The sequence below is a fragment of the Engraulis encrasicolus genome, chromosome 10 (assembly GCF_034702125.1).
Source record: "Engraulis encrasicolus isolate BLACKSEA-1 chromosome 10, IST_EnEncr_1.0, whole genome shotgun sequence".
NCBI lineage: Eukaryota > Metazoa > Chordata > Actinopteri > Clupeiformes > Engraulidae > Engraulis > Engraulis encrasicolus.
In genome coordinates, this window is record NC_085866.1 from 34,890,338 (window position 1) to 34,916,223 (window position 25,886).

At 45.7% G+C, this 25,886-nt stretch overlaps 1 protein-coding gene across 1 annotated transcript in view; it reads right to left on the minus strand.

Moving 5' to 3' along the window:
• The window catches only part of kcnd1 (potassium voltage-gated channel, Shal-related subfamily, member 1), an 84,565-nt gene extending 68,235 nt beyond the window's left edge, over window positions 1–16,330 (minus strand). Inside the window, exon 1 of the mRNA XM_063207596.1 lies at window positions 14,509–16,330. Within this exon, the coding sequence (XP_063063666.1) occupies window positions 14,509–15,623 (1,115 nt within the window). The 5' untranslated portion in view covers window positions 15,624–16,330. The remainder of the gene's footprint in view (window positions 1–14,508) is intronic.
• Window positions 16,331–25,886: the final 9,556 nt, after the last annotated feature.

The window sequence follows — 25,886 nt, forward strand, 5'->3', positions numbered from 1 at the left end:
GTAGAGTAACAACATTTAATGGCCATGAATTAATTAGTAATTGGTGGTTTATATGCAACAATGAATATGCTTCTTAGATATTCCACTAAAAACAAACAAATAAAAACAAATCCAATTGTGGCACTGGCTGTCTTTGCGCCGCCCTGACATGTGCTACTGCTGAAACATCACTGACCCAAGTATGGATATGGAAGCCTTTTACAGCTTTGAAAAACAATGTTTACACTCTTTGTTGATGGTGTAACTCCAACTAATTTGGAGCTTTAGCCTGCACAATCAGACACGACACAACAACATCATGCTCAATGACCTACAAGTATAAGCAAGGTTGTTACAGCATACACACACACACACAAACACACACACACACACACACACACACACACACACACACACACACACACACACACACACACACACACACACACACACACACACACACACACACACACACACACACACACACACACCGTAGCCATCTGTTCTGGACAGACACCCATTCCGACGACCTTTACAGGTCCACAGATCCAGTTATGTGTTGCAAAAAGCCCCGCTGTCTGTTTTGCCTCTAAGGATTATGGGCCGCTGGTTATTGTCCAGCAGGCACCAAGCAATGTGACCAGCGTAAAAAGTGGCAGCGAGCACACCGAGCCAGCAACAAAAGCATGAATTACTGCAGTGCTGTTGTATGCACTTGTATACCAAATGGACTTAAAAGTGTCTGGGTGAAAAATGGGCCAAGGGAGGCATCTGACAAACAGCATATTTTCTCAAGTGCTGGAGTTTATAGAGGCGGCCTGCGTAGTGGCTGGAGTGTCATCGTCAACCCCCCAATACTCCCCATCTTATGTTGCTTCCCCAGCCGCCAGCGTTACCTTGCATGCATGGAACATATCAACACACGAGTTGTGTGACAGAGCACCATTGGAAAAAGAGATAGGGGCAAATGAAACTGCCTGGGCAGTATTTCGGGACGCCGGGGAGACTCAGAGCATAGAGAAATGGTTTGGGTTGTTTTCATACACCGAAGATGAAATGAGTGGTGGGATTATGGGAAATGGTGGTGAAGTGTGGTACATGTAAAAATGTGCAACAAACTTGAAACGTCAAAAGAGATGTTAGACGGAGATAAATCACTATTATACGGTATGCACGGCATGTTGACGTGTGATGTAGATGAACAGTTTGTTTACCTTCACGCATAGACAAGCTCAAACAAACACAAAATACTCGCACAGACACATACAGAGAGGGAAAGCAGAAGTGTCTACCACACACGCACCTCAACCATAAGCTGTTCCTGAAGGCAGCTGAATGTACAGTCTTCCCTCCTGACATCCCCCTCTTGTCCCAACTCTTGTCCTCATTGATTACACAGTGCGACGAGCCAACAGAAGAACAAGTGACGCAAGACCAACTACAAACATAAAGTCAGGGCCAAAATTAGGGGGCAGGTGTTTCGTACAACCTCTTTTAAATGCCTACAGGCAACTTTGGTACAAGTACATCAGTGAAATATCTCTGGTACATCTGCTTCGATTCCAAAACCCGCTTCAATAAACACGTTTTATCGTCATTAAAGTCGATCGGATAGGTGTCTATGATCTATGATGGCTCGCTAGAGAGAGGGGCCAGCTGCGTCTTCCATACAGCACCGTAGTCGAGTCGAGTTGAGCTGCGCAACACTTTCATTAGGAAGGGCAACACTCTTGGCTATCCATAAACACCGTTAATGACAGCCATAAAAAATCTATCTCTGGCGCTCGCCTGCTGGGGAGCTGGGGCCCCCATGACCCCTAAGGCGCTCGGCAGGCAGGTGGAGAGGAAGGGAGGCAGGGAGGCAGGGAGGAGGGAGGGAGGCAGGGAGGGAGTGAGGGAGGCAGGGAGGGAGGCAGGGAGGGAGGCAGGTGGGGAGGGAGGGAGGGAGGCAGGGAGGGAGGCAGGTGGGGAGGATGGGAAGGCAGGGAGGGAGGCAGGGAGGCAGGGAGGGATGGAGGAAGGTAGACAGGCAGGCAAGGGGCAGGGAGGAATCGGGAGGTGGCAGGGACGGAGGGAGCAAGGCAAGCAAGTGGCAGGGAGAAAGGCAGGGAGGCATGGATGGAGGTAGGCAGGCAGGGAGACAAGGACCAAGCAAGGTAGATAGGGATGAAAGGAGGCAGGCAGAGAGTCGGGCGGGGAAACATGGAGGGAGACAGGAAGGCAGGGAGACAGTCCGGCAGGCAGTGAGACATGCAGGTCTGGGCAGGGATGCTGCCCTCCTGCTGTTAGTGCTGCTCCCCTGATGGTGAGAGAGTGCCTCTCAGGGTCTCCACTCCTCTCCTCTCAGCTACTCTCCTCTTGCTGACTGCCAGGGCCAGGCGTGCCGACAGGGGGAGACAAAGGGGACAGTTGTCCCGGGCCCAGGGAGAGAGGGGGCCCAGAATTGGGTCCTCATTACATTGTATGTATTGGGCTGGGAGGCCCTTTCAGATTACTTTGTCCTGGGCCCGGCCAAAGCTGTCAGCGGCCCTGGCCAGGGCATCTGCATAGCTGAGTGGGTGAGGAGGAGACACTCTCTGTACTCACTCAAATGGTGTTTTTCCATCCCCTCTCAGAGAGAGAGAGAGAGAGAGAGAGAGAGGCTCACAGTGCCGCAGTATAGTCTCCCATTATGTCTCTGGACTCGCAGGCTGTTCCGGGGTGGGAAACCTGGCCTCACACAGACCAAGAATAATGAAGGGAGCACACGGCAGTGTTAGTTACTCTTCTGATCGCCTCAAACTTGGCCACAGAGCACAGTGAATGTCCTTTGATGGATCGTCCTACCCGTGTACCGTGCCCAACACTAGGCTGTGTACCCTCTGCAGTTTTAATTACTCTATTAATCCCCCGTCTTTCTTTGCTCCCCCTGTACTCCTCTTTACTGGTCCTATCTTTACACTGAGAACAATATGCAACCTACACAGTACACAGAACACAGTGTTGCTGAAATGCAATATGAACAACAACAGAAGAGTGTTACATTTGGTTATTTAAATAATACAGTACCACGAGTAAAATTCATTCAGTGTCAGTGTTCTGTGTACAAAGCTTCAGTTCATGTGTCAAAAATAGTAGGGTATCTCTATGTATCTGTGTACTATGTAAAAAGGACCTTCTTCATGTTCCACAAAACAGTAGGCTCTTCTCCATCTGTGCTCTCTTCAGTCTCCATATGCTCCTGAAATTGTTCAGGGACACAGAGCCCTATCTGAGGAAAATAAAGTGGATCTAGTTGTTTGCTCGAAAACAGGTGCTTGAACTGATTAGTTGATCTAACTCGCCAAATTCAAATCGATGTGTGCTAATTTGGTGAATGGAGTTAAAATCCCGTAAGGCTTTTTATCAAGCTGGGTTTCCAATCTTCGAGGTTGTTCATCCTCAGTATACAGCACTGGTTCTTAAACTGGGGGTCGGGACCCTGGTGGAGCTTACAGAGGTACTGCAGGGCAGTTGCGGAGAGATAGGACTGTTTTCACAAAATGTTGAATATATGCTTTTATAATATAATAATTCCATAAATCGTTAGAAACAGTATTCACTGGTTTGATTATTAATACATGCATTTACTATGATTCTCACATTTAAATGTATCAATATTTAGGTCAAAAGGCTTGCAAGAGAAAATAGTTTGATAACTAACTGGTACACAGTGGCTTTTGAAGTGTTAATTCAACACTTAGGAGTCGATTTAAGGAGTGTATTTGGCCCCATGATCCTCTCTACAAGTTAAACTAACACTGCATGTTTTTCAAAACTGTGCATACAGTGTACACCATCAGAGATTATCTCACACGGCACCTTCCTGGTAGTTCTCTCTTCTCCGTGCTCTCTGCGTCATTGTGCATGCTGTGGCCTTGTTCTGAGAGGTGTACTGTATGCGAAGGAGACTGCAGTAGGAAGGGAAGGGAAGGGAAGGGAAGGGAAGGGAAGGGAAGGGAGGGATCCTCTTACTTATTTTAATAGATGTTATTGCTGGTGTCCTCCAGTGGCATCCTTCCAAACAACAGGTGAGGAAGCTGCATCGCTACGTAACAGAGCACCTCGATGGCAACACACAGTGACAAGTTAAAGATGCACTGTGTAATATTTTTAGTAGTTCATCTCCAGGCGTCATGATGCCCATTCACAAATGTTACCTTTTTAACAAATAGGCCTTCTTACCACCACCATAAAATTGCAAGCATTCATTGTGGCTGTGAAAATTGCACTTCTCATACATGATAAGGGGGATCTTCTCCATGGTCCGCATAACTTACTGTACTTTGGTCATACAGGTAAATATTGGTTTATTATTTTGTAAATATTCTTGAAAAGATCAAATTTGGCAATAGCCAGCACAGTTTGCAGCATAAGCACAGGTGCAATACCTACTCTGGCCACAATCTTAGACAGTGCACCTTTAAGAAACTCAAAAACACATACACTCGGACACACTCTGGAAGATAGGAGCAAACACGCACACATACGCACTCCGAACATGTAACAAACCTGAAGCTCACACACAGAGAGACACACAGACACAGACACAGACACACAGACACAGACACAGACACAGACACAGACACAGACGCGTGCACACACACACACACACACACACACACACACACACACACACACACACACACACACACACACACACACACACACACACACACACACACACACACACACACACACACACACACACACACACACCACACACACACACACACACACACACACACACACACACACACACACACACACACACACACACACACACACACACACACACACACAATTTGCAAGGACAGGTAGGGACATGCAGAGTGGAAACCAAAAAAAGTGTTATCCAACTTTGAGTCCAGTCAGAGCTAATTCCACTCAAATGAAAGTAATCAGATTGTGACAGTGGCACTTGGGCTGCGTGTTGCTGTAACCATGTCCCCTGAGTCCTGTACTGTCAAGGACAGTAGAGAGAGAGAGAGAGAGAGAGAGAGAGAGAGAGAGAGAGAGAGAGAGAGAGAGAGAGAGAGAGAGAGCGATAGAGAGAGCGATAGAGAGAGCGAGAGAGCATGTGTGTGCATGTGTGCATGTGTGTGTGTGTGTGTGTGTGTGTGTGTGTGTGTGTGTGTGTGTGTGTGTGTGTGTGTGTGTGTGTGTGTGTGTGTGTGTGTGTGTGTGTGTGTGTGTGTCTGTATGTGTTTGTGCAGGCACGCGCGTGTCTTTTCCCCTCGGAGGTCCCTTACGTAATCCTGTAGCAGATGTCAAAGTGAGTGACAGAGGAGCCGTCCCATCGCTATAGCGAGAGGTGCAGCCGCAAGTGATGCAACGGGTGTAAGAGGCGCTTGCTAGCTCCACTCGCTCCTTTGCAGGGCCGCTGACAGCTTTGGCCAGGCCCAGAGCAAAGTCATCTGAAAAGGCCCCCCCAGCCCAATAGATACAATGTAATGAGGAGATCATTCTGGGGGCCCTCTTTCCCTGGGCCCGGTCCCCTTTGTCCCCCCCCCATCAGCACTACTCGCTCGTTTGGCTCTCTCATCGCTCTCTGGTTACAAAAGAGGGGATTTAAGCTTAGCCTATCGTACCGTAATGTTTGGCCCGAATGGTACGGATCTAAAAGCTCTTATGAAGAGCGGGGGGAAGGTGTAGGTGGGGCCGGCTGGTGCGATAAGTACAGTAAGTGCTGTGCCAGTGTACTCCAACTTCGCTTGGCTAGACTTGAAGGCTTGTCAGAGGTGACTTTCAGGTTGAGCTCCCATGACATTGTGAACATATTGTTTGACAGGTCTACTCGGCTTACAGTACATGCAGGTATGAGGTATCAGAATCAAAACTCACTGAACTTGCGTTACCTGTGTAATACTTTACTTGGATAAAGTCCACCTACAGGGATTATCCAAAAGTACAAGATGGTCTGTTCTGAGATGCAGGTTCATTTTGTCAGTGTCTCACGAACATCTGACTCACCGTGGCCCCATTATGCTTGCCATGCCACCATTGGTATGTTGTAATAGTCTTTTGCTACATTTACATGAGACATTTAATTCAGAATTAACTGACTTGAATTCTGAAAAAAGATTAAGTAATTCCACTTTGAAAACGTCATGTAAAGACCTCTTAATTTGGAATGAAAGGAAAGATCAAAGTAAACTCGACGGAACTATTTAATTCTGAATTATTAATTCGGAATAAAGACTATCATGTGAACGTAGTGATTGAAAGGTTAACTTCCATAGTACTACACCACTATGACATAACACAGGGCCTTTAGTAATGCACTATGACTTAGTCATTGCCATTCTGTACACAGCAAATTTATAACGCCGTGTCTTAACCGATTAACTAAATGCAACTGTAAACCATAACCGTGATCATCATAATCATACACTCTCTCAGTAACAGAGCTTTTATAGATAACCTGAAGTGAAAGTGAAAGTCCTTCTCGGAAACTCCAACTCCCATTGTCATTGTGGCACAGCACTCCACAGCACACAAGGGCACACTGAACACAACGAAATTGCACTTATGCCTCACCCATGCAAGGAGGCAGCCCCCAATGGCGCCCCAACGGAGCAGTGCGGCGGGAAGGTACCTCAGTTATGGAGGAAGATGGGGGAGAGCGCTGGTTAATTACTAGCCCCACCAACCTGGCGGGTCGGGAGTCGAATGGGCAATCTTATGCTACAAGTCTGATGCCCTGTGCGTAATCCAGGAATTTGCGCACATCTGCACATTAAAAATGTGAGCAAGATGTAAAACTTAGTGACTATGAATATGAAAAGTATTTCTGAGAAATCTGTTCCTTAAACTGCCCTTGAGCATGTGTTCACAGTAGACTTAACAGTGTCAGTTCAATACCAACTAGAAGTGTTAAATTTGACTCTCTACACATTGAATTAATGCAATATGTACTTTGTAATAAAACTAAGAACAGAGTGCTGACTTTAAAAGAAAAAAAACATTGTTAACCTCTAAGTCTATACTGTGCACAGCGCAGCACCTACCCAATCCCCATTCCCATCAGATTACCACCTCCCCACCCCACTTCTACCATCACTCACACCGCTGAAACCACACTCCTCAGTCTGTTATCTGGGAATAGGCCAAGGTCAGGGGAGTAGCGGGAGGGAAAAAAGGTAGATATTAAGTTCCATTAATGAGAATCCTAGTCAGCCGCCGCCTGAGACGAGGTCAAGTAATTGCAAATAGAGTCTTGCACTCATTGAGTGCAGTCTCGGATGAGTCCTCCTCATCTTCGAAGCGAGTGATGGCATGCTTCAAGTGCTGCTTCTACTGCTGCTACTGCTTTGATCAGCACACACAGACTCTCTCACACACAGACTCACTCACTCACTCACTCTCTCTCTCTCTCTCTCTATCACACACACACACACACACACACTCTCTCTCTCTCTCTCTCTCTCTCTCTCTCTCTCTCGCTCTCATTCGCAATCGCAATCTTTCTGCACACTAAGGCTTTAAAGCGGGTGCGTTTAACAAGCCATCATGGCTGAGACCGAGCCTCATCAGCCTGGAGAGGAGAGGAGAGGAGAGGAGAGGAGAGGAGAGAAGAAGAGAAGAGACGAGAAGAGAAGAGAAGAGAAGAGAAGAGAGGAGAGGAGAGGAGAGGAGAGGAGAGGAGAAGAGAAGAGAAGAGAGGAGAGGAGAGGAGAGGAGAGGAGAGGAGAGGAGAGGAGAGGAGAAGAGTGCTAAACCATTAGTGCATCTGGTCACACCCTCCCCGTGCCAGGTCAGCAGAAAAAAAAATGGCAGGGGGGAAAATATCTATTTCTCCGTGTAGAAATACGTACATGTTCATTCAATAGAATCGTTCATTTATCCATTTATTCCATGCAGCAGTGGGGAGGTGTGGAGCAGCGTGGAAAGAAATTGGGATTAATTTATCCTTTTATTTATCATTTTCAACTACATACATGTCACATGCATGTTAGGGCCAATGCTCACATATGAGCGCGAGGCACAAAATTGCATAATGGCTTTCTGCACAGCCAACATTTTTCTGCATGATTTACCTATCTGCATAGAAGGCTTAATGAATGAAATGCAAGCTTCATTGCATTAGCCTCTGGAGCAAATCATGCTTGTATTCTCTCGCTCTCTCCCTCCTTTTCTCTCTCCCTTTTCTCCTTCTCAACCTCCCCTCTCATTCTCTCTCTCCCTCCTTCTCTCTCTCTCTCTCTCTCTCTGCCTAGATTTATCTTTAACAGAGCAACAGGGAAGCTTTGCATATCATCATTTTGAACTCTTCACAATAATTATTTCCCCACTCTCTGTCCTTCTTTCTCTATCTCTCTCTCTCTCTCTCTCTCTCTCTCTCTCTCTCTCTCTCTCCTCTCTCCTCTCTCTTCTCTCTCCTCTCCTCTCTCTCTCTCTCTCTCTCTCTCTCTCTCTCTCTCTCTCTCTCTCTCTCTCGCGGGCTCTCTTCGTCAGAGGTGGCCGTAGGTTCCTGCTAATGGGAGAGCTCAGGATAATGAGGTTCCTCTTAAGCATTTTCTAGGACTGCATTCATTTTGGAGAGCATCTGAAGTTTAATTGACGGTCCCGCCTACACCCCCACACCCTACACCCCTCTATGCACACCCCACACCCCCACTCGCTCCGTGACAGAATCGTTATGCCCTGTGCCAGAAAACACACTGTGCCAAAGCACTCCAGCTGTGGAAAGAAGAGAGCAATCACTTCCACTATTTCTGCATTTCAAAAAACCTCAATTCACCTCTAGTCTCTTGTGCAAATATCTTTAATTTACGTACAGACAGTGTCACCAACTTGGGCAGAGAGTGAGAGAGAGAGGGAGAGAGAGAGAGAGAGAGAGAGAGAGAGAGAGAGAGAGAGAGAGAGAGAGAGATTTTCTTTTCTTTCTCATCTCATAGTCCCCCCCCCCTTTTTTTTTTGCATATTCAAAATGTCACCGTCCCCTCGGCCAAGTCATAATAAGTTTTTAACATGATTGAATGCCCCCTCTCCCTCCTCTCCCTCCTCCCCCTCCTCTCTCCTCCTCCTCCTCTCTCCTCCTCCTCCTCTCCCCATGTCTCCACAGAGGAGAATGTGGACAACTGCCATAAATCCTGGATTTTTGTCAATTTCATAGTTGAAATGCTGACACAACTTCAATTACTCACACGGCCGTCTATCCAGCTCAGCTTGCAGCCTTCTGATCTTGAGGTGACATTTCCTTAAAATTACTTTGGCATAATACCTTGTAATTTACCTTTTTTGCCTGTCTGCTAATACTTTACAGTTTCTTTTTTGAGTGGATCTACATACAGTATGAAGAGCTTCCTTGCAAAATTACATATGCATTTGGAACCTTTTGGGAAAATTGCCATTTTTGTGTTGGGCATTCCACTGCATTGCACTGACATGCATTTCATATAGGTTTAAAAAGTATGTTCTGAACATATTTGAATGGCAAGAATTCACACCTAGATGATATGATGTCAAACCAGTCATTTCCAGTAATAAAATTCAAGTCAAAAATGTTGGATACCTCGTTTTGCAGAAACGTACATACGCTATATATATACAGTACACCTCTTTCCCTATCTCTATAGTACAGTGGAGTTACATCATTTTGTACATGTTGCGACATACTGTACCAGTACTTTGTGAAATTATACCTAAATAATGTAGCGGGAACTTTTTTCTAATTTATTTACCCAACTGAAAGCATGCTGTGTTTGCCCTATCATTGCTCCTATGTCAAGCAACTCCTACTGTATATTCTGGACACTCCAGGTGCCAGAATTGTACAGTATCCATGTGATGTGCAATGCCACTACACTCACATTGCTTCCAAGATGATGAATGGAAAAGGTCCAAGGAAAGACAGGAAAGTAGGTGATTTGGGAAACGTTATCCCTGTTTGTACGGTACATGCTGTTGTGGGGCTGTATCTCTGCACACGTGACACATACACATGCGTGTTTCACCATGGAATGGTCCTGGTCTATGCGGCAGACATCTACACATGTATGAAAGATTGGAACCCAACTCCACGATTGATTTTTTTGTTGGTCTGCATGAGATACCAATATTTAAATTAAGCCCCTTGTCATTTTAACACTGCGCTGGTAAAAATGAAGATAAATCTAGTAATTTACGTTAATTTGCATAATGCGGAATGAGATTAAACTCTAGATTGCAGTTATTAACATTAATGGAAATGTGATATTTCAGCCAGGATAATTTGTCATATGGCTCTGACAGCCCTACACAGCACCGTATCAGTATCATCGTGCGAAAGATCAAAAGATAATTACGGCATAATTGATCAAATACTTCATCTCCAGCGTAGTGACAGCGAGTGAGATATGATCATAATTTCTACTCTCAAGACTCCAGAGGGGGAAAAAAGCACTGTAGCCATTACCCTCGGAAGGCCTCACTAAACCCCTGCTGAACAAATAGATGTATACAGCGTGTCGGCTGAAACAATACATCAGGCAACAGCAAAGTGGAAAACAATTACAGTTACTCCATATTCCCCCCTCCCTTATCTCTCCATTTCCTGCGAGATATGAAAAAAAAAAACATCAAGGCACTCAGCACCCAAGCCCTCCCTGGCAAATATATTTATATATTTTTCCCCATCCACAAACAGCAACAGTCCAAAGATCTCATTCTGTTTCCCCTGTCTCTCAGCTCTGCCATTGTTTTGCTCTGGACTTTTGGACTGGGCTCCACCTTAATCAATCAACTAGAGAGCCATCATGCTGTATCAGTAAAACATGAATTCCTGGCTCGCTCTGACATGGCTCTTTTTTTCCTCACCCCCCCACCACCACCCTCATCTCTCCCCAGCTCCCCTCTACCCCCGGGCCTCCTCTGCTCTCCTCTCCTCTCCTTCCCCCATCCCCCTTACCCCATCGCCATGTCCCTCTCCTCTCCTCTCCCCAGCCCCCCTTCTCCTTCTCCTCTCCTCTTTGTCCTCTCTTCTCCTCACTCTGTCCTGACCTCCTCTCGTCTCCTTTCCCTGTCCCCCTCTCCTCTCCTCTATTCTCATCATCCTGTCTTGGTCTCCCCTTTCATTCCCCCATGGCCCTCTCCTCTCCTCTCCTATCCTTTCCTTCCTCCATCGCCCTTTCCTCTCCTCTCCTCCCCTCTCTTTCCCCTTCTCCTGCCCTCTCCTCTCCTTCCCTCTCCTCTCCTCTCCTCTTCTTCCCCTTCTCCTCTCCTCTCGTCCTCTCGTCCTCCTTTCCTCTCGTCCTCTCATCCTCCTCTCATCTCCTCTCCTCTATTCTCATCATCCTGTCCTGGCCTCTTCTTTCCTTCCCCCATCGCCCTCTCCTCTCCTCTCCTCTCCTCTCCTCTCCCTCCCCTCTTCTCTCCTCTCCTCTCCTCTCCTCTCCTTCCCTTTCTCCTCTCCTCTCCTCACCTCTGCTCTCCTCTCCACTCCTCTCCTCACCCTGGCCTGGGCTGGCTGCCGTGAGGCTGCAAGATGGCTGCACTCCTCAGTGGCCTCAGAGGAGGCATCTCGTGACGTTTCTCAGTGCTGCCAGCTTTAATGAGAAGAGGAGCCTCCCCCGTGCTGACTGGGCCACATTGAGGCCACATCATATATACTGTTTGTTTGTTTGTTTGTGCTCCATACCCCACTGTTTTTGTGCCACATCATATTTTGTGCTACATGTGAGGCATACGTTGCAAAGTGCTTTTAGTGCTTGTATGAGTAGAAAAGTGTACATGGGTGGGAGACGTGACGCCTTGTTTTTTCGTAACATTGGTTAAAAACCTACAAAACTGTTATTTTCCTTTAAAAAACAAATGTCAATGAAAGAAGATGTGGTACATTATGTTTCATATTAGTCTTAGATGAGAAGAAACATTTTTGTTGAGATTTATGTTAAGGTTTATATGTCAAATTTCCTGCGGTGTGACTGTAACATTAATGAAACAATATATAATAATATATATATAAATTAACCAACAACATTTTGAATAATGTATGAAGCATTTGGCATGATTGCATAAATCTTAACTTTAGATTAAGATATGTGAATGTGGAAAAAACTCAAGACAGTAATATTAACTACAAGTTCAATTTCGTAACACAAATTGCGTCCTGTGGGGTGACATGTATGTCAATGTTTGTGAATGGGCAGCTGCAAGGCCAACTACAAGGGTCTTAAAGACTGGCTCCTAACCAGTCAGTACCTCAGTTATTGGAGAGTGCTGTGGAAGTTTAAGGTGACTCTTAACCTCTTAATATGTCTTCATATTGCAATCTTTCTGTCACGCAATGCTTAGGTTCATTTTATGGTGTCCAGTGGTGTGACTGCTCTTATAGGAGGAAAAAAAGTTTTTTTATTCATGAAAACACATATTAAGATTAAACATAATATCATTATCAAGTTAGCATGAGCTCAGATGTCAGTCATGTATACAAAAGGATTAAAATGGCCATAATGCAGTGAATTCCCTGTGGTGTGACTCCATTTTCCTGCAGTGTGACATGCCTATGCTATGTGTTGATGCAGGACACATTTTCCCAAAAATGGCAAAAATAAGGTGAAATTCCACAGACCACTGAGTGCTTTATTTTTTTCTATTTTTTTCCAATTTTTATCCATCATTTTTTTCAGGAATTTGAAAAACTTTTTTTGTTTTGCGTTACGCCCTTAAACGTCAACCACCCACATACAGTCAGCGTACAGTCCATTTATCATCATACTGTGCGAGCTTTTATTTCTTCTTCTACAGTAGTGGATTGTGTCACTCCCAGCAGTGCCTCTCAGGATTCAGGGTCAAACAGGAGATTAGATTAGACACCCATGCACTGCATGTGTCATACACCTCTTTACTTTCAAAGTGCTTACAGCAAGAAGTACTGTAGTTTATTTCAAGCTCCAATGTCTTCTCAACTTTGCTACACAAGACACGAGATGCAACCTCTGAAAATGAAGATGCCCATGGTGCATTTGTATTTGCTTTGTGTATCAGACTACACATGCACTCTTCTTCCTCTTTGCAGCGCTGCTGGCCAATACAAGCCTAAAATTACATCGACTTTCGACTGCACTCGAGCCCAAGATACACCCATGCCAAGGCAAGGTCAGAATCCCCAGATTACCGAAAGAGATAAAGGCGGAAATGAGAGCTTTTTGTGGAGGGCATCCATTAAGGCACTGGACACATACTGATTTGTGTTTAATGGACTGGGGGATTGCTATCTTCCACAAAAACAGGCAGCATGACTCAGGAAGTAATGACTGGACTGACTGAAGTCGGAGAAACTACACAGATCTCTCGGTGTTTGCCTCCGTGGATGAGGTCTCCCTTCACACATAAAAAACACCCCCACGTACACAGATGGTTGGGGATTGTCTTGTTCACACACACACACACGCATGCACGCACGCACGCACGCACGCACGCACGCACACACACACACACACACACACACACACACACACACACACACACACACACACACACACACACGTGAACACACTCAGACCATCAGTCTGTGGACCAAACCTTGTTAGGGGGCATTCTGTTAAAGGCTCTCTTTAAGACTTACTACAGCCTGCTGGACTGTAGTCTCAGCACTGTGATTGGCTTTTACGACGATAGAGGTAAACGTTATAGCATTAGCGTAGCCTGTATTCGCCGCTAGGATTTCGTTTCTGTTCCTGCGATGCTCATCCACCAGTCATGCCACAGACATGCTTTAGCTCTCTAAGTCTCTGTGTACTCCACTCTTTCCATTATGCACATTCGTTTGTTTGCCTGAAACAAACAATATACGCTAAGAGCTACATTTGCATTGCACTCATCAGCGTTTGTCGTTGGTGACACATAATGAGTGCGTAGCAGAACCTGTTCCTGTGTTGTTCTCCCCGTGTTCAGCATAGCGTATCCCAGAATGTAATTTTGAACGCAATTACGAGCCCACTGAGTGTAAACTTTAAATGGCTCACAGGGGGTGTGCTGGGCGTAGAGTAGTGGAACTGTGGGCAGAGTGTGTGACAAATGCGAATAGCCCACTCCATTGGGCTCCGACAGCTTTCTGTGTACGTGGATGATGTTCTCATATGAACATGTGATGTAAAACCTCAAACACCTCACATAAAAGCAAATGCGGTTGATGTAACATGGCTATTAAGATCATTGAGAGCACAGATCTCCATGACTGAGAAGCTCCATAAACTATAAACACGAGTTAACAAATCCCAATAACATGAGCTATTAACAAGATACAAAAAAAAAACACAGACCACAATAGATAACACAGCAGGAGAGAGGAAGGCTGAGGTGCTGACTAACCCAGAGGGTCGTCATGGGTTTTGTTTTTTTATAACCCCATGACTGAGAAGCTTCATAAGCCATTAGCATTAGTGTTATGAAGGAACAAAACGCAATAACATAATCAGTTACAAAACAGTTATAAAAAACACCCTGCAATAACACAGCAGATGGAGAGAGAAGAGAGGAGACGGCTGAGGAGGAGGAGGAGGAGGAGGAGAAGGCTGAGTGACTTACCCTAGTGTCGTCATGGTAACGATGGTGTACCAGAAGGCGGCAGGGATGCTGGTGAAGGAAGTGCCCTTGGTGCCCTTCTCGGCGTAGAACATCACCGTGGCGAAGATGATGATGGCCATGGTGAGGGAGAAGAGCAGGAAGCCCAGCTCCGAGGCGCAGCTCTTTAGCGTGTAGCCCAGGATGCGCAGCCCTTGCGAGTGGCGCGAGAACTTGAAGATGCGGAAGACACGGAAGACCCTGAGGGTGACGAAGGCGCCGCTCACGTCCTCGTTCTCGGGCATGACGAGGCCGATGTAGTACGGCATGATGGCCACCACGTCGATCACGCTCATCACCGAGCGCATGAACTTGCAGCGGCTGGGCGCCGCGAACAGTCGCATCAGGTACTCGAAGGTGAAGATGAGCACGCAGGCCGTGTCCATGCAGAAGAAGGCCAGCGAGTACTTCTCGCCGCACGGCAGGTCCTTCACGGTGCCTTTTATGGGCCGACACGGAACGGTTTCTACCACGTTGGCGATGACCGAGACTGCGATGAAGAAACCCGTAACGTAGTAGAACACCAGGGCCATGGTGCTTGTGTGGGGGTTCTCGAAGGCGCGCCAGAGGCGTTCACGTAAGGTGCTGTCAGGGGGTAAGGGGGCGTCGCCCCCCTCCCCGGCTTCATTGTCCTCCGCCAGGCGTTCCTGGTTCTCCTTCTTGCGGTCGCGGTACTCTTCCATGCAGCAGTCACCGATGATCTCAGGGACGATGCCAAAGAAGGCCAGCTCCTCGTCGAAGGCCTGGATGCACTCGTGGCGCGGGTAGTGCAGCTTGCCCGTGCGGTAAAAGTTCAGTATGTGGCGAAACATTTCGGGGTCCCTGTCGAAGAAATATTCCTGAGTGTCCTCGTTGTAGAAGAATTCCTTCTCCGAGCTGCCGAGCAGGGTGTCCGGGTACCGGTCGAGGGTGTTTTTCCATGTCTGGAATCGGAGGCCGCTGACATTCACAAAAAGGATCTCATCACTGCGGCTCTTTTTGTCAATGGGAGGCTTGGGCATGGTCTTCTTGGCCAGGGGCAGCCAGCCCACTGCCGCCGCCCGGGCAAAGGGCAGCCATGTTGCCACTCCGGCAGCCATTTTTTGTTTTGTTGTGTTTTTGTGGGGCTTTTTTGTACTTAGCTTGTTATAGCGGCGGGCCGGGATGGGGAAACTGTGTCGGGGGGCCCTGAGGGTATGCGAGTGAACCTTTTCGGATCAAGAGAAAAAGGAATGGTATTTCCACAATAATCATCCGAACTGCTGGCTTCCGAACAACTACTGGGGGCTACAGGATAAGCTTTTTTTAGTTTTTCATCGAGCGAGCGAAGGTCTCAGTGTCCCAGTCCCCGTGTTTCACCTGAGAGTGGACATTTGTGGAGAGAGCAGAGATGGCGAGGAGGAGCGGAGAGCTGTGTTTTCATCATTGAGGGAAAAGGTCATGGGCAAACCACTCAGGGATATGGAGGTCAAAGGTCAAGCCATTAGCGCGTCAGGAAGAAAACATGTCCAAGATGACCACAAAAAGGAAAAGAGGAAGAAGGAGGGAAAAATAAACAAAAACAAAAAAACTCTTGTATCCAAGGACGGACCTGTTTGAAATGGCTATATTTTTTTAATTGTTTAATGTATGTCCAGCTTGCGATGCTCAGGAAAGCTTCCCAGACATGGTGGTGGTTAATGCGTCTGGCCTTCGATGACTGTCTCCTCTCTCGGAAGACAAATTTGTTGCAGCTCTGTGGTGTTTCAAATACTTATTAAATTCTGATGATGGTCTCAAAAGTTGCAAGATAGACACATTTTTTCCTCTGTTGCCTCTCGCTCTCTTCCACTCTCTCGCTCTCGCTCTCTCTCGCTTTTACCCGCTTGCCTCCCTCTAAGCGGTGCTCTCCAGGTTTATGCCACTGTCTGATGTACTCTCCTCCTCTCTTTTGTCTGGAGTGATAGTACTTAGCCCAGTCTGTCGCCTCAATTCAGTCTCAGGGCTGCTCTAATAGGGGCCTTGTGAATGGTGCTCTTTTAAGCCGTAGGTCCCCTGCATTCCTTGTAGGGTCATCTCTTTACAAACCTGTCAAAACAGACAACACAGGCAACTTAAGACACTGGCCAGCAGCGGTACACTTGAAAGTCTATTTGAGCCACTCAAAAACTGTGTATGAGTGGGAGGCATTTAAAAATACAGTACTTGTATGCACCAATACTCGCTGCCTTTTGCTGGCCGAGGCTGTGTATAAAAAGGATAACAGATATGGAAACTGTGTAGTACACAAAAAGTGGGAAAAAAAGATACACAGAGAAACGCACACCTATTCAATGCCACTTGCCCTTTAAATACAAGGAGAGCTGCACAGGATACGGTCAAGGACTATGTACACAAAATGTATTTAATTTAGGAGCACTGACAGCCTTTCGCTCGTGGCAGTATATTTTGAGATTGCACTTTCGGAGACGGTTTTGTCAAACATTTATCAACATTACTGAGCATGTCCATTGCTCACGGGCTGTGACACCGCTCTGGGAGCCCCTGGGTAGATTCACTCTACTCTTTACACAGCAGAAAGTGACACATAGAAATGCAAAGGGGCATGAAGCATTAGGGGGCAGGAAATATATATCATACCAAAAGATACAGCATGCCACACGCAACACAAATCAAACAATCAGAAGTAATATTAAGCTGATTTACAGTACACATAGTGGTTGTTGTTTTGCCTTTATTTTCCTGTTATACCAGGAAAAAAAACTGGACAAGCTGAATTGCTGTGCTCACACAAGAACATCCCGGAATGTGCTCTGTGTAAGGAAATCCATGCATGTCCATTAAGGCACTGGTGCACTTCACAGCATCTCAGCCCTGTGTGTGTGTGTGTGTGTGTGTGTGTGTGTGTGTGTGTGTGTGTGTGTGTGTGTGTGTGTGTGTGTGTGTGTGTGTGTGTGTGTGTGTGTGTGTGTGTGTGTGTGTGTGTGTGTGTGTGTGTGTGTGTGTGTGTGTGTGTGTGTGTGTGTGTGTGTGTAAATGACCCCTCTGCACACCAACAGAGAGACAGAACAGTACAGCACGGGACAGGACGGGACGGGAGGAACAATAGGCAGGTGACCCAGCCCAGTCACGTCACCGAGTGAGCAGCGAGCACAGCAAAGCAAAGCAAGGGCGCAACAACATGCACTCCAAATCAGAAATCAATATCACATCACACCCCCACTTCCTACTCCTCCCGGGAGCCATAAAATTACTCCCCATCTGCAAAACCGCAAGTAAAAAATGAACCAGCAGCCGCCACACAACTAATCTGGCACACTAACTAAGTTAGGTTTAAGTTCCCACAGTGAAAGGGACCGCTGCAGAGAGATACTGGTAGTAGTCCTTGTCTTGTTTTCTTCCTTACCACTGTATTGTCCAGTATACTGTAATCCTGTGAATACAAGCTGTTACCTCTATTCTAGGTTTCCCTCTGTTCAGCTCGGGGCTGTGAGCCCGTTCAGAAAAACTCCAGATGCTGTACCACCAAAAAGAGGCAGAGGCAACCCTTTCCAAAACTGCCCAGAGCAGATCTACATAAAATTCTCATCAAGTACGCACTCCAGCAAATTAACAAAACACAGCCAATCTAGCTTGTTTGGCTCACCAGAAAAGATAAAAAAACAAGCTTTTTAAGAGAACTTAAATACAGCGAAAAGGGAACTTGCACATGCACTTGAGTCATGCTCAGTCAGTGTCTCTTTTTTGGGTTCACTTAGCTTCTGACGCTCCATTTACGTCTTGATATAAAATATGAGTTTACAGTACCTTCCATCCTGGCAGGAGGGGAGGATAGGAGGAGGGTAGGAAGTCCGAGGTGCCGCGAGCAGGAGGAGGAGGAGGAGTAGAAGAAGAAGAAGAAGAAGAGAGGAGGAGGGTAGAAGACGGCAGCAGCCCGGTGAACAGGTATGCTGGAGCCCCTCTGCTGCAGTCCAACCATATCGGATACAGGATAGTACAGGAGTGACTAGAAGGCTTACTCCTGGCAGCGCTCCACTCTCTCTCTCTCTCTCTCCCTCTCTCTCTCTCTCTCTCTCCTTCTCCCACTCTCTCACATTTGCTCTCTCTCTCACACACACACACACACTCTCTTTTGCTCTCTCTCTTGCTGTTGGTCTTGCGCTCTCACTCACTCTCTCCGTTTCTCTCTCTCCTCCTCCTCCTCCTCCTCCTACTGCTCCGTGCCTGCGCTCACTCTCCCTCTCATTTGCTTGCTCAACCCAACACCCTCTCTCTCTCTCTCTCTCTCTCTCTCTCTCTCTCTCTCTCTCTCTCTCTCTCTTTCTCTCTCTCCCTCACTCTCTCTCTCTCACACACACAGGCGCTCACACGCACGCACGCATGCACACACACATACACACACACACTCCTCTCTCTCTCTCTCTCTCTCTCTCTCTCTCTCTCTCTCTCTCTCTCTCTCTCTCTCTCTCTCTCTCTCTCTCTCCGGCTCTCATAAATGCACAATAGTGCTTAAGATCTCGCAACAGCATTACAGCCTACATTAGCCTGGAATGAAATAACAACAGAGATGATGTTTTGTTCACTATGTAGGAAAAGGCCACTTCACACACAGGCTATTTTACATGCACAATTCATGCACAAGTCAAGTTTGTTTCTCTGTCTGTTCTTCGCGGCAGGTGGCCACAATTAGCCTTAACTTAACGGTATGTGTAACACATATCCGTCTGTCTCTCTCAACTTGCATCCTGGATGAGGTAGAAGGAAAGAGGAGACACAAACTGCTTTTTTACTCTAAGGGGAGTTTCCTCCAGATGCCTATAGAGTCTAATAGCAAACAGAGGGGCAGGGGAAAAAATAAAAACAAGATTGAGTGGTCATTCCCAAAGCACTTAGGGGAGATGGTGTCATCTTCGCTCCCATCGCTTCAGAATACAGAATTAAAGTCTGCTAAAAGGAGCAGGAGAGGAAGATTCATGACCTCGCCTTGAAATGTTGTGTTTCTTCTATTTTGTTTTGTAACGGTGGACAAATAAAGGACATGCAGGGGAGTCTCCCTTCTGATCACCACCACCACCACCATCTTGGGCTTGTGGAAGAATGCTTTGCTTTTCTTTCAGGAGGAAGAAATAAAAAATCACAAGCAGTGCTGAAATATCCGAAGCTCGGGCTCTCTCTCCCTCTCTCTGAATTATTCATGTGGATAAAAGCTGAATTCAGCAGTCTGACACTCATTCATTTACCATCTACAACCGCCGGATGACATCACTCACAGCCCACAAACACGAAAACCACAAGTTATGAATGGCTTATGAGTCCGTATGGATGCGGATTTGAAAACATAAATACACAAACAAATAAATAAACAAACAAACAAACAAAAAAAACAACTATAGTTTTAGTGCAGCTACATTCTCTGTGTTGTGTGTAAATCAAACACATTACAGGCGTCCACAAAGAAAGGGCAAAAAAACAAAGAAACAATAAAAAAGAAAAGAATAGCCATTGAGATGTAGTGTTCTCTAACACAACAGCCTTCTGTTGTCTGTTCTATTGTCTGTGTGACTGTTTCATTCTCTGTATCAATAATTTACGGTGCGTTCCAATGCAAAGCCCCAGACAGTGCAATCAGATATTGACCTGTTTCCCTCTGAAGCCATCAATACAATCTATTAACTCTCCAAACACTTCAGCACCATGCTAATGTAAATCTGAACTTCTCTGCACGGGCCTCTTGAGTGCTGTACAGCTTGCTCTGAGTGTTTCTTCCACTTTTCACTGGCTATGCCGTTGCGTCAGTCTACTCTACTGCACTATGCAGAATAATAATAACTGTGATTCTTTGCAAATTGCCGGAGCAATTGGATTTTAAGATAACAACACAAAGACAAAAGCTACACACAAATATCTTACTGGGGGAGAGGAGGCAGGCGGAACATATAGAGATAAAATGGGATTGTGTCTGCTCCTCATTAAAACGTGAACATTACACCCCAGACTGTAGCTTTAATCTGAGAGTGTTTTTGTGTAATATATCGTCCTCGTATGGAACATTGTCCAAAACTGTTGGATGAGTTGTTACAATGTAGCCATTGGTTTAGTCATGTACAATGCATTTAACACAATGTCTTTCTCAGATCAACTGCCCTCCTTCTGATTCTGATGTATTTCAAGCTTTTATTGGTTATAGCCTATCCATTACTTCATTACTTTGTACACATTACTTTGTAGTGAGTTTATGAGTGTTTTGAACAAGTGAAATGAACATGTTCACATACAGTGGAGCAAAGCGAAGCTGTGGGCTATGTTTGATTTTCTAATTGGCCTCAACCAAGTATCAAAGAGTGCCAGCATGCAGCCCAGATATCAATTAATTGACCAGCTACCTGTATCAATGATGCAATGCTGCATTTCAAGATAAGGCATTTGGCTGAAGCACATAGAAAGAGAGGGGGAAAGTGAGATAGACAGAGAGTGAGGAGCAGAAAGAAAAGGAGACAGAGAGAGTGAAGAGAGAGGGAGAGAGGGAATGAGAGAGTGAGAGATATAGAAAATGAGAGAGAGAAAGAGAGAGAGAGAAACAAAGTGTGTGAGAGAGAGACACAGAAAGAACGGATAGAACTACTCCTTTGCAGTCTGTATGGCGCTATTAATAATTCACCGAATTTGAAAAGATCAGGTGCGGAGAGAAAGCAGCGGAACGGAGCCGACATGACAGGACGGTGTGGCGGAGGAGGAGAAAATGAAGGTGCCACAAAAGAAAGAAAGGAGAAAAGGAAACGATGAAATAAGAAACAGGAGCCCTCTGGATCGTTTTGCACCCTAATCGTCTCTTAAAGCATAACAGTGCCCCGGGTGACGTTCGCTGGCTTTTTTTGACGAGCATGTCTGCCTTCACCAACCTGACCTGCTTTTTCTAACCCCCGCCTACCAACCAACTCCTGGTGGTGGGCTACTGCTGCAATCATCCATCTGGCTGGCTGGGGTTGGGTTTTTTTTCATTCACAGGACATCACAATACAATAGAATAATGAGCAGAAGAGGGTTAATAGGACAAAGACTTACTATCTCTCCACAGCTGTTACTTTTACAATAGGAACTTATACCTAACTTACTAAGTGTTTCAGATTAGTTGTTTGACTGTAACTGGTTTGTTTTTGTTTGATTTTGATTTGTGGTTTACAGTTCTTCTCTCACTTCCTTCACCCCTCTGCCCTGTACTGTAGGCTACTCCCTCCCCAGGGAAGCTGGCGATCAGGCCCCAAAATCGTTCACCTTTAACTCAGTCCCAAGCCGTCAGTTCACATCACCCTCTCTCCAGCACAACTCAGTCTCTACTACAGCAATGGAACATGGGAAATAATGGCTTACCCTCAGTGAGTGCTGCACCATGGGAACTATGGGCTGTTCAAAAGAAACAGTGAGAAGAAGCCAGAGATCAGTTTCCAAATACAGTGGCACAAAGAAAACATAAACCCAGTACTTTTTATATTTGAAAGGGATGAAATGCCAATCATAAGGCGGACTATTGCAGAATTCACAGTCAAGCTCATCTCTACCAACATATGTAAAGCCCATATCGTTATTTTACTTGGTGAAGTTGAACAGAAGAGGGATGAAAGGCAGAAGTAATTTTATTGATGCCGTTTCCCTCCAGGACACTTGTGTATCATGAACTCGCGTTACTTTGCTCTATTAGGCATTCAGAGACATTCTGCAATTCTGGTGACCCATGTGGGAGACCAAGCATGAACTGAACGAGCAGCGGCCAAATTATTCATGAGTGGATATATTTGCCACGCCAGATGTTTAAATATTACATGTATTAGCATGTCATAATTTTGGTACACGCAAACACTGTTTTTTTCTTAATTGAATTTGCAACAATATTATAGCCTATGTCTTTACATAATTACTTTGTCAACACCACTGCCAAGACATGATGTTCCAATAGTTGACATGCTAGCTAGTTTCTAGCCAAAGCCTGTAGTGTCTGTTTCATGTATAATTTACCCGATTCTTTTTTTATGAATGATTGAACAGGAGGCGTAAAAAGCCTCACTGAAGGTCTCTGCGCCTCCACTGCAACATTTTTCGGCGGGTCTGCCCTACTCCAAAAGGCAAAAAGCTAGGCTACATTCATTCACTATGTGAGCCCTATAGCCTTCCTCACACAACTCAGGCAAGGTTATGAGGTCATTTAGCAAAAGAGGACTCACTCTTTATGAGGCATGACGCTTTGCTGATGAGCTAAACCAGCCCTCATTTGTCTTTCATTTATTCAGTGTGTTTAATAACGTCATCGTAGTGCAACTTTTGAGAGTACTGTTACTGTGTGTGTACACCAGAGATGACCAAAGTGGCTGAAGTCGTTGAAAACGTTTCGCCATGGATTCGCTGTACTTGTTCTGGACATGATTTTGACATGCTTGACTTAACTAGTCACATAACAGCTCTGGCTTGTCAGCCTGCGACAAAGATAGGAACATTCCAGTTGGTTTTCGCTGAATCGCGTAGTAGTTGCTTCGCCCCCAGCGAGTTTGTTTTGGTCACTCAATTCACCGACCCTCCATAGAGATATAATAACTTCTGTCGCTATGGTCGCCTTTGATGTATATGCACAGATTTTTAGAAAATGGCATACATGGCTTAAAGGGACACTGTGCAGGAAATGGTCAAAAAAGGTACTGCAACTATGCTGCTCATTGAAACGGGGCTGCCTATTGCCAAATTTGATCTTTACATGAAAGTTTACTAAGTAATAAACAAACAGTTTCTAGTATGGTCCAAGTACAGTCATTTTTGCAGCTAAAAATGGCTATTTTTGGAAATTCAAAATGGCGGACCATGGAGAAGACTTTTCATGTATGAAAAGTGTAATTTTTCCATTCATGATGAATACTTAGAATTTGATGGTGGTGGTAAGTATTCATGAAAAAGGTAACGTTAGTGAATGGGCAGCATGAATTCTGGAAATAAACTAAAAATCTCACAGTGTCCCTTTAAATGCACGTTTTGTTAAAAAATTCAGTTTGAGAGAAGCGTAATGAAATTTGGCATGCCTAATTTACCACCAGTATTCTGTTCTCCACTCAACTGTCATTCTCCTGAATTCAGCGCGAAAAGATAGACACGCCTATTTAGCCAGCTGCATCTCATTCTCTGCTCTGCCGTCATTTGGTGGAATTTCAGCCCACTGGAGTTTGGTACGGCCCTTAATTAACTATACAGCATTTATTCTCCGCTCACCTGTCTCAAGTCAGAAATTTTCTTTCTCGCTCGCACCCACCACCTTCCCTTTCACCTCACTTCCGCCGCTGTTTAGTCGATTCGTCAGGTGTCTTGCCCTAGCTTAATTCCAGCTCACCTCGCTCCATTGCTCTCCAACCATCATCTGCCGGGGGGTGTCCGCTCAGAGTTCACACATATCTGCGAGCGCAGATACTGCCCGAGCTCTCAGTCGCGCCCAGTTCTCCCGAGCTCGAGAATGTTTGCTGCATAGACATTTCTCAGCAGTGGCAGCACTTCAGCACCACGGCCAGCGATCTTGCCCAATAACCCACATAATCTATCTCAGCTTCTGTATTGTAGTGGTCCCTGCGGACCCCGTGAAGCACTTTGATGATCAGTCCACCGCGTGGACAGCCACTCTCCTGCAAGAGGAGCATGATCACGAGAAGTCCGTTCTCCAGCGAGAACGAAGATGTATGCATACATGCTTAATCCAAATTTCAGAGAGTGAACTAATGACAAGCTTTTTTGTGCTAAACCCAGCAAAGGAACATTCTTATCTTTGCAAAAGAGGAAAGTTTGCTGGTAAAGCTCATGGTACACTACCAGCAACTGCAAAAGGGGTAATGTAATATAGACTTTCCCTTTAGCAAAATACAACATTATTCTCAAAAGTTTTGCGGTCACAAAATGAAAAAATTGGAGCGGCTTTAATGCATAGGCCTAGCACTAGGTGGAATAAACTCTACAGAGAAATTCCATTGCTACAGTATGCCTGCTCCCGTTTTGTTATGTGAAAGAAGAAGAAATCAAGCCTCCCCACTGAAAGAAGTAAATTCGATATACAGTGCACTGCAAAACAGAAAGGTTGAAGAATTACATTTGGATAAATAGGGGAAAAAATGGAGGAAGATCTTCCATAGACACAGGAGTTAACAGCATTTGAATATGGAATAGAGTGGGCAGGAGGAAATTGCAAGTGACAGTGCCCTTAAAATTCAGCGCACAACCTCCCAAATCTACCCATCCTCCGGGAGGAACGACCAGCAAAACAGTAGCCCCATTTATATGACAAGTGGCAAGGCATACCACATCCTTTTCAAGACACATTGCCTGGGAGGAATAAAGAAATATGATTGTATTCTTCACTTGGGGGCTATGGAGATGGGAAAGGAAAGAGCCATTGGTCGATATGCTAACAAATACCTTACAAAAAGTGGTACAGGGACACTTTATGATCCATGCATCATTCGCAGGCATGCGTTTAACTCTGCTCCATGGTGTGGAGAGGTGATTTCGAAGACTGGTTCATTTTTAACCTCATAAATGGCGTTTTGAAAAGTCGGTTTTAACTCTGTCTGTCTGGCCTAGTGTGAAGAGGTGTTTTCAAAAGCTGGTTTATTTTTAACCTCACAAATTATGTTTTGAAGTGAAGTCGGTTTTAACCCGCTCCGTCTATCTGTCAGTGTGGGGCCAGGTGCCTGTGATGTTTTGGTGGCTAATTCAGTCCACTAATTACGCAGTGGCAGGGGGTATATGTTGTGTGTCGCAGTGCACAGCTCTGAGTCCCGTGTGTGTGTGTGTGTGTGTGTGTGTGTGTGTGTGTGTGTGTGTGTGTGTGTGTGTGTGTGTGTGTGTGTGTGTGTGTGTGTGTGTGTGTGTGTGTGTGTGTTTGTGTGTGTGTGTGTATGTTTGTGTGTGTGCGTGCGCACGTGCGATTGTGTGAGTGTGTGTGTTTATCTGATTGTGGGTATTATATGTGCATGTACGTGTGTACATGTGTGTGTGTGCGTGTGTGCATCTTTGTGTGTATGTGTTTATCTGACTGGGTGTGTGTGTGTGCACATGTTTTGTGCGATTTTGTGAGTGTGTGTGTGTCTATTATTTGATTGTGGACTTCATGTGCATGCACACCCAGAGGCGCATCTTGTCAACAGGCTAGGCAGGCAGCCGCTTGGGGCCCCAAGCCTATAGATGGTGAATAACAACTGAGACTTTAACACAGTAGTGGCAATTTGTTGTGAATGTTCATTTTGCTTGGGGCCCCGATTTACTTTAGAATCACCTCTGTGCACACCGTGTGTGTGTGTGTGTGTGTGTGTGTGTGTGTGTGTGTGTGTGTGTGTGTGTGTGTGTGTGTGTGTGTGTGTGTGTGT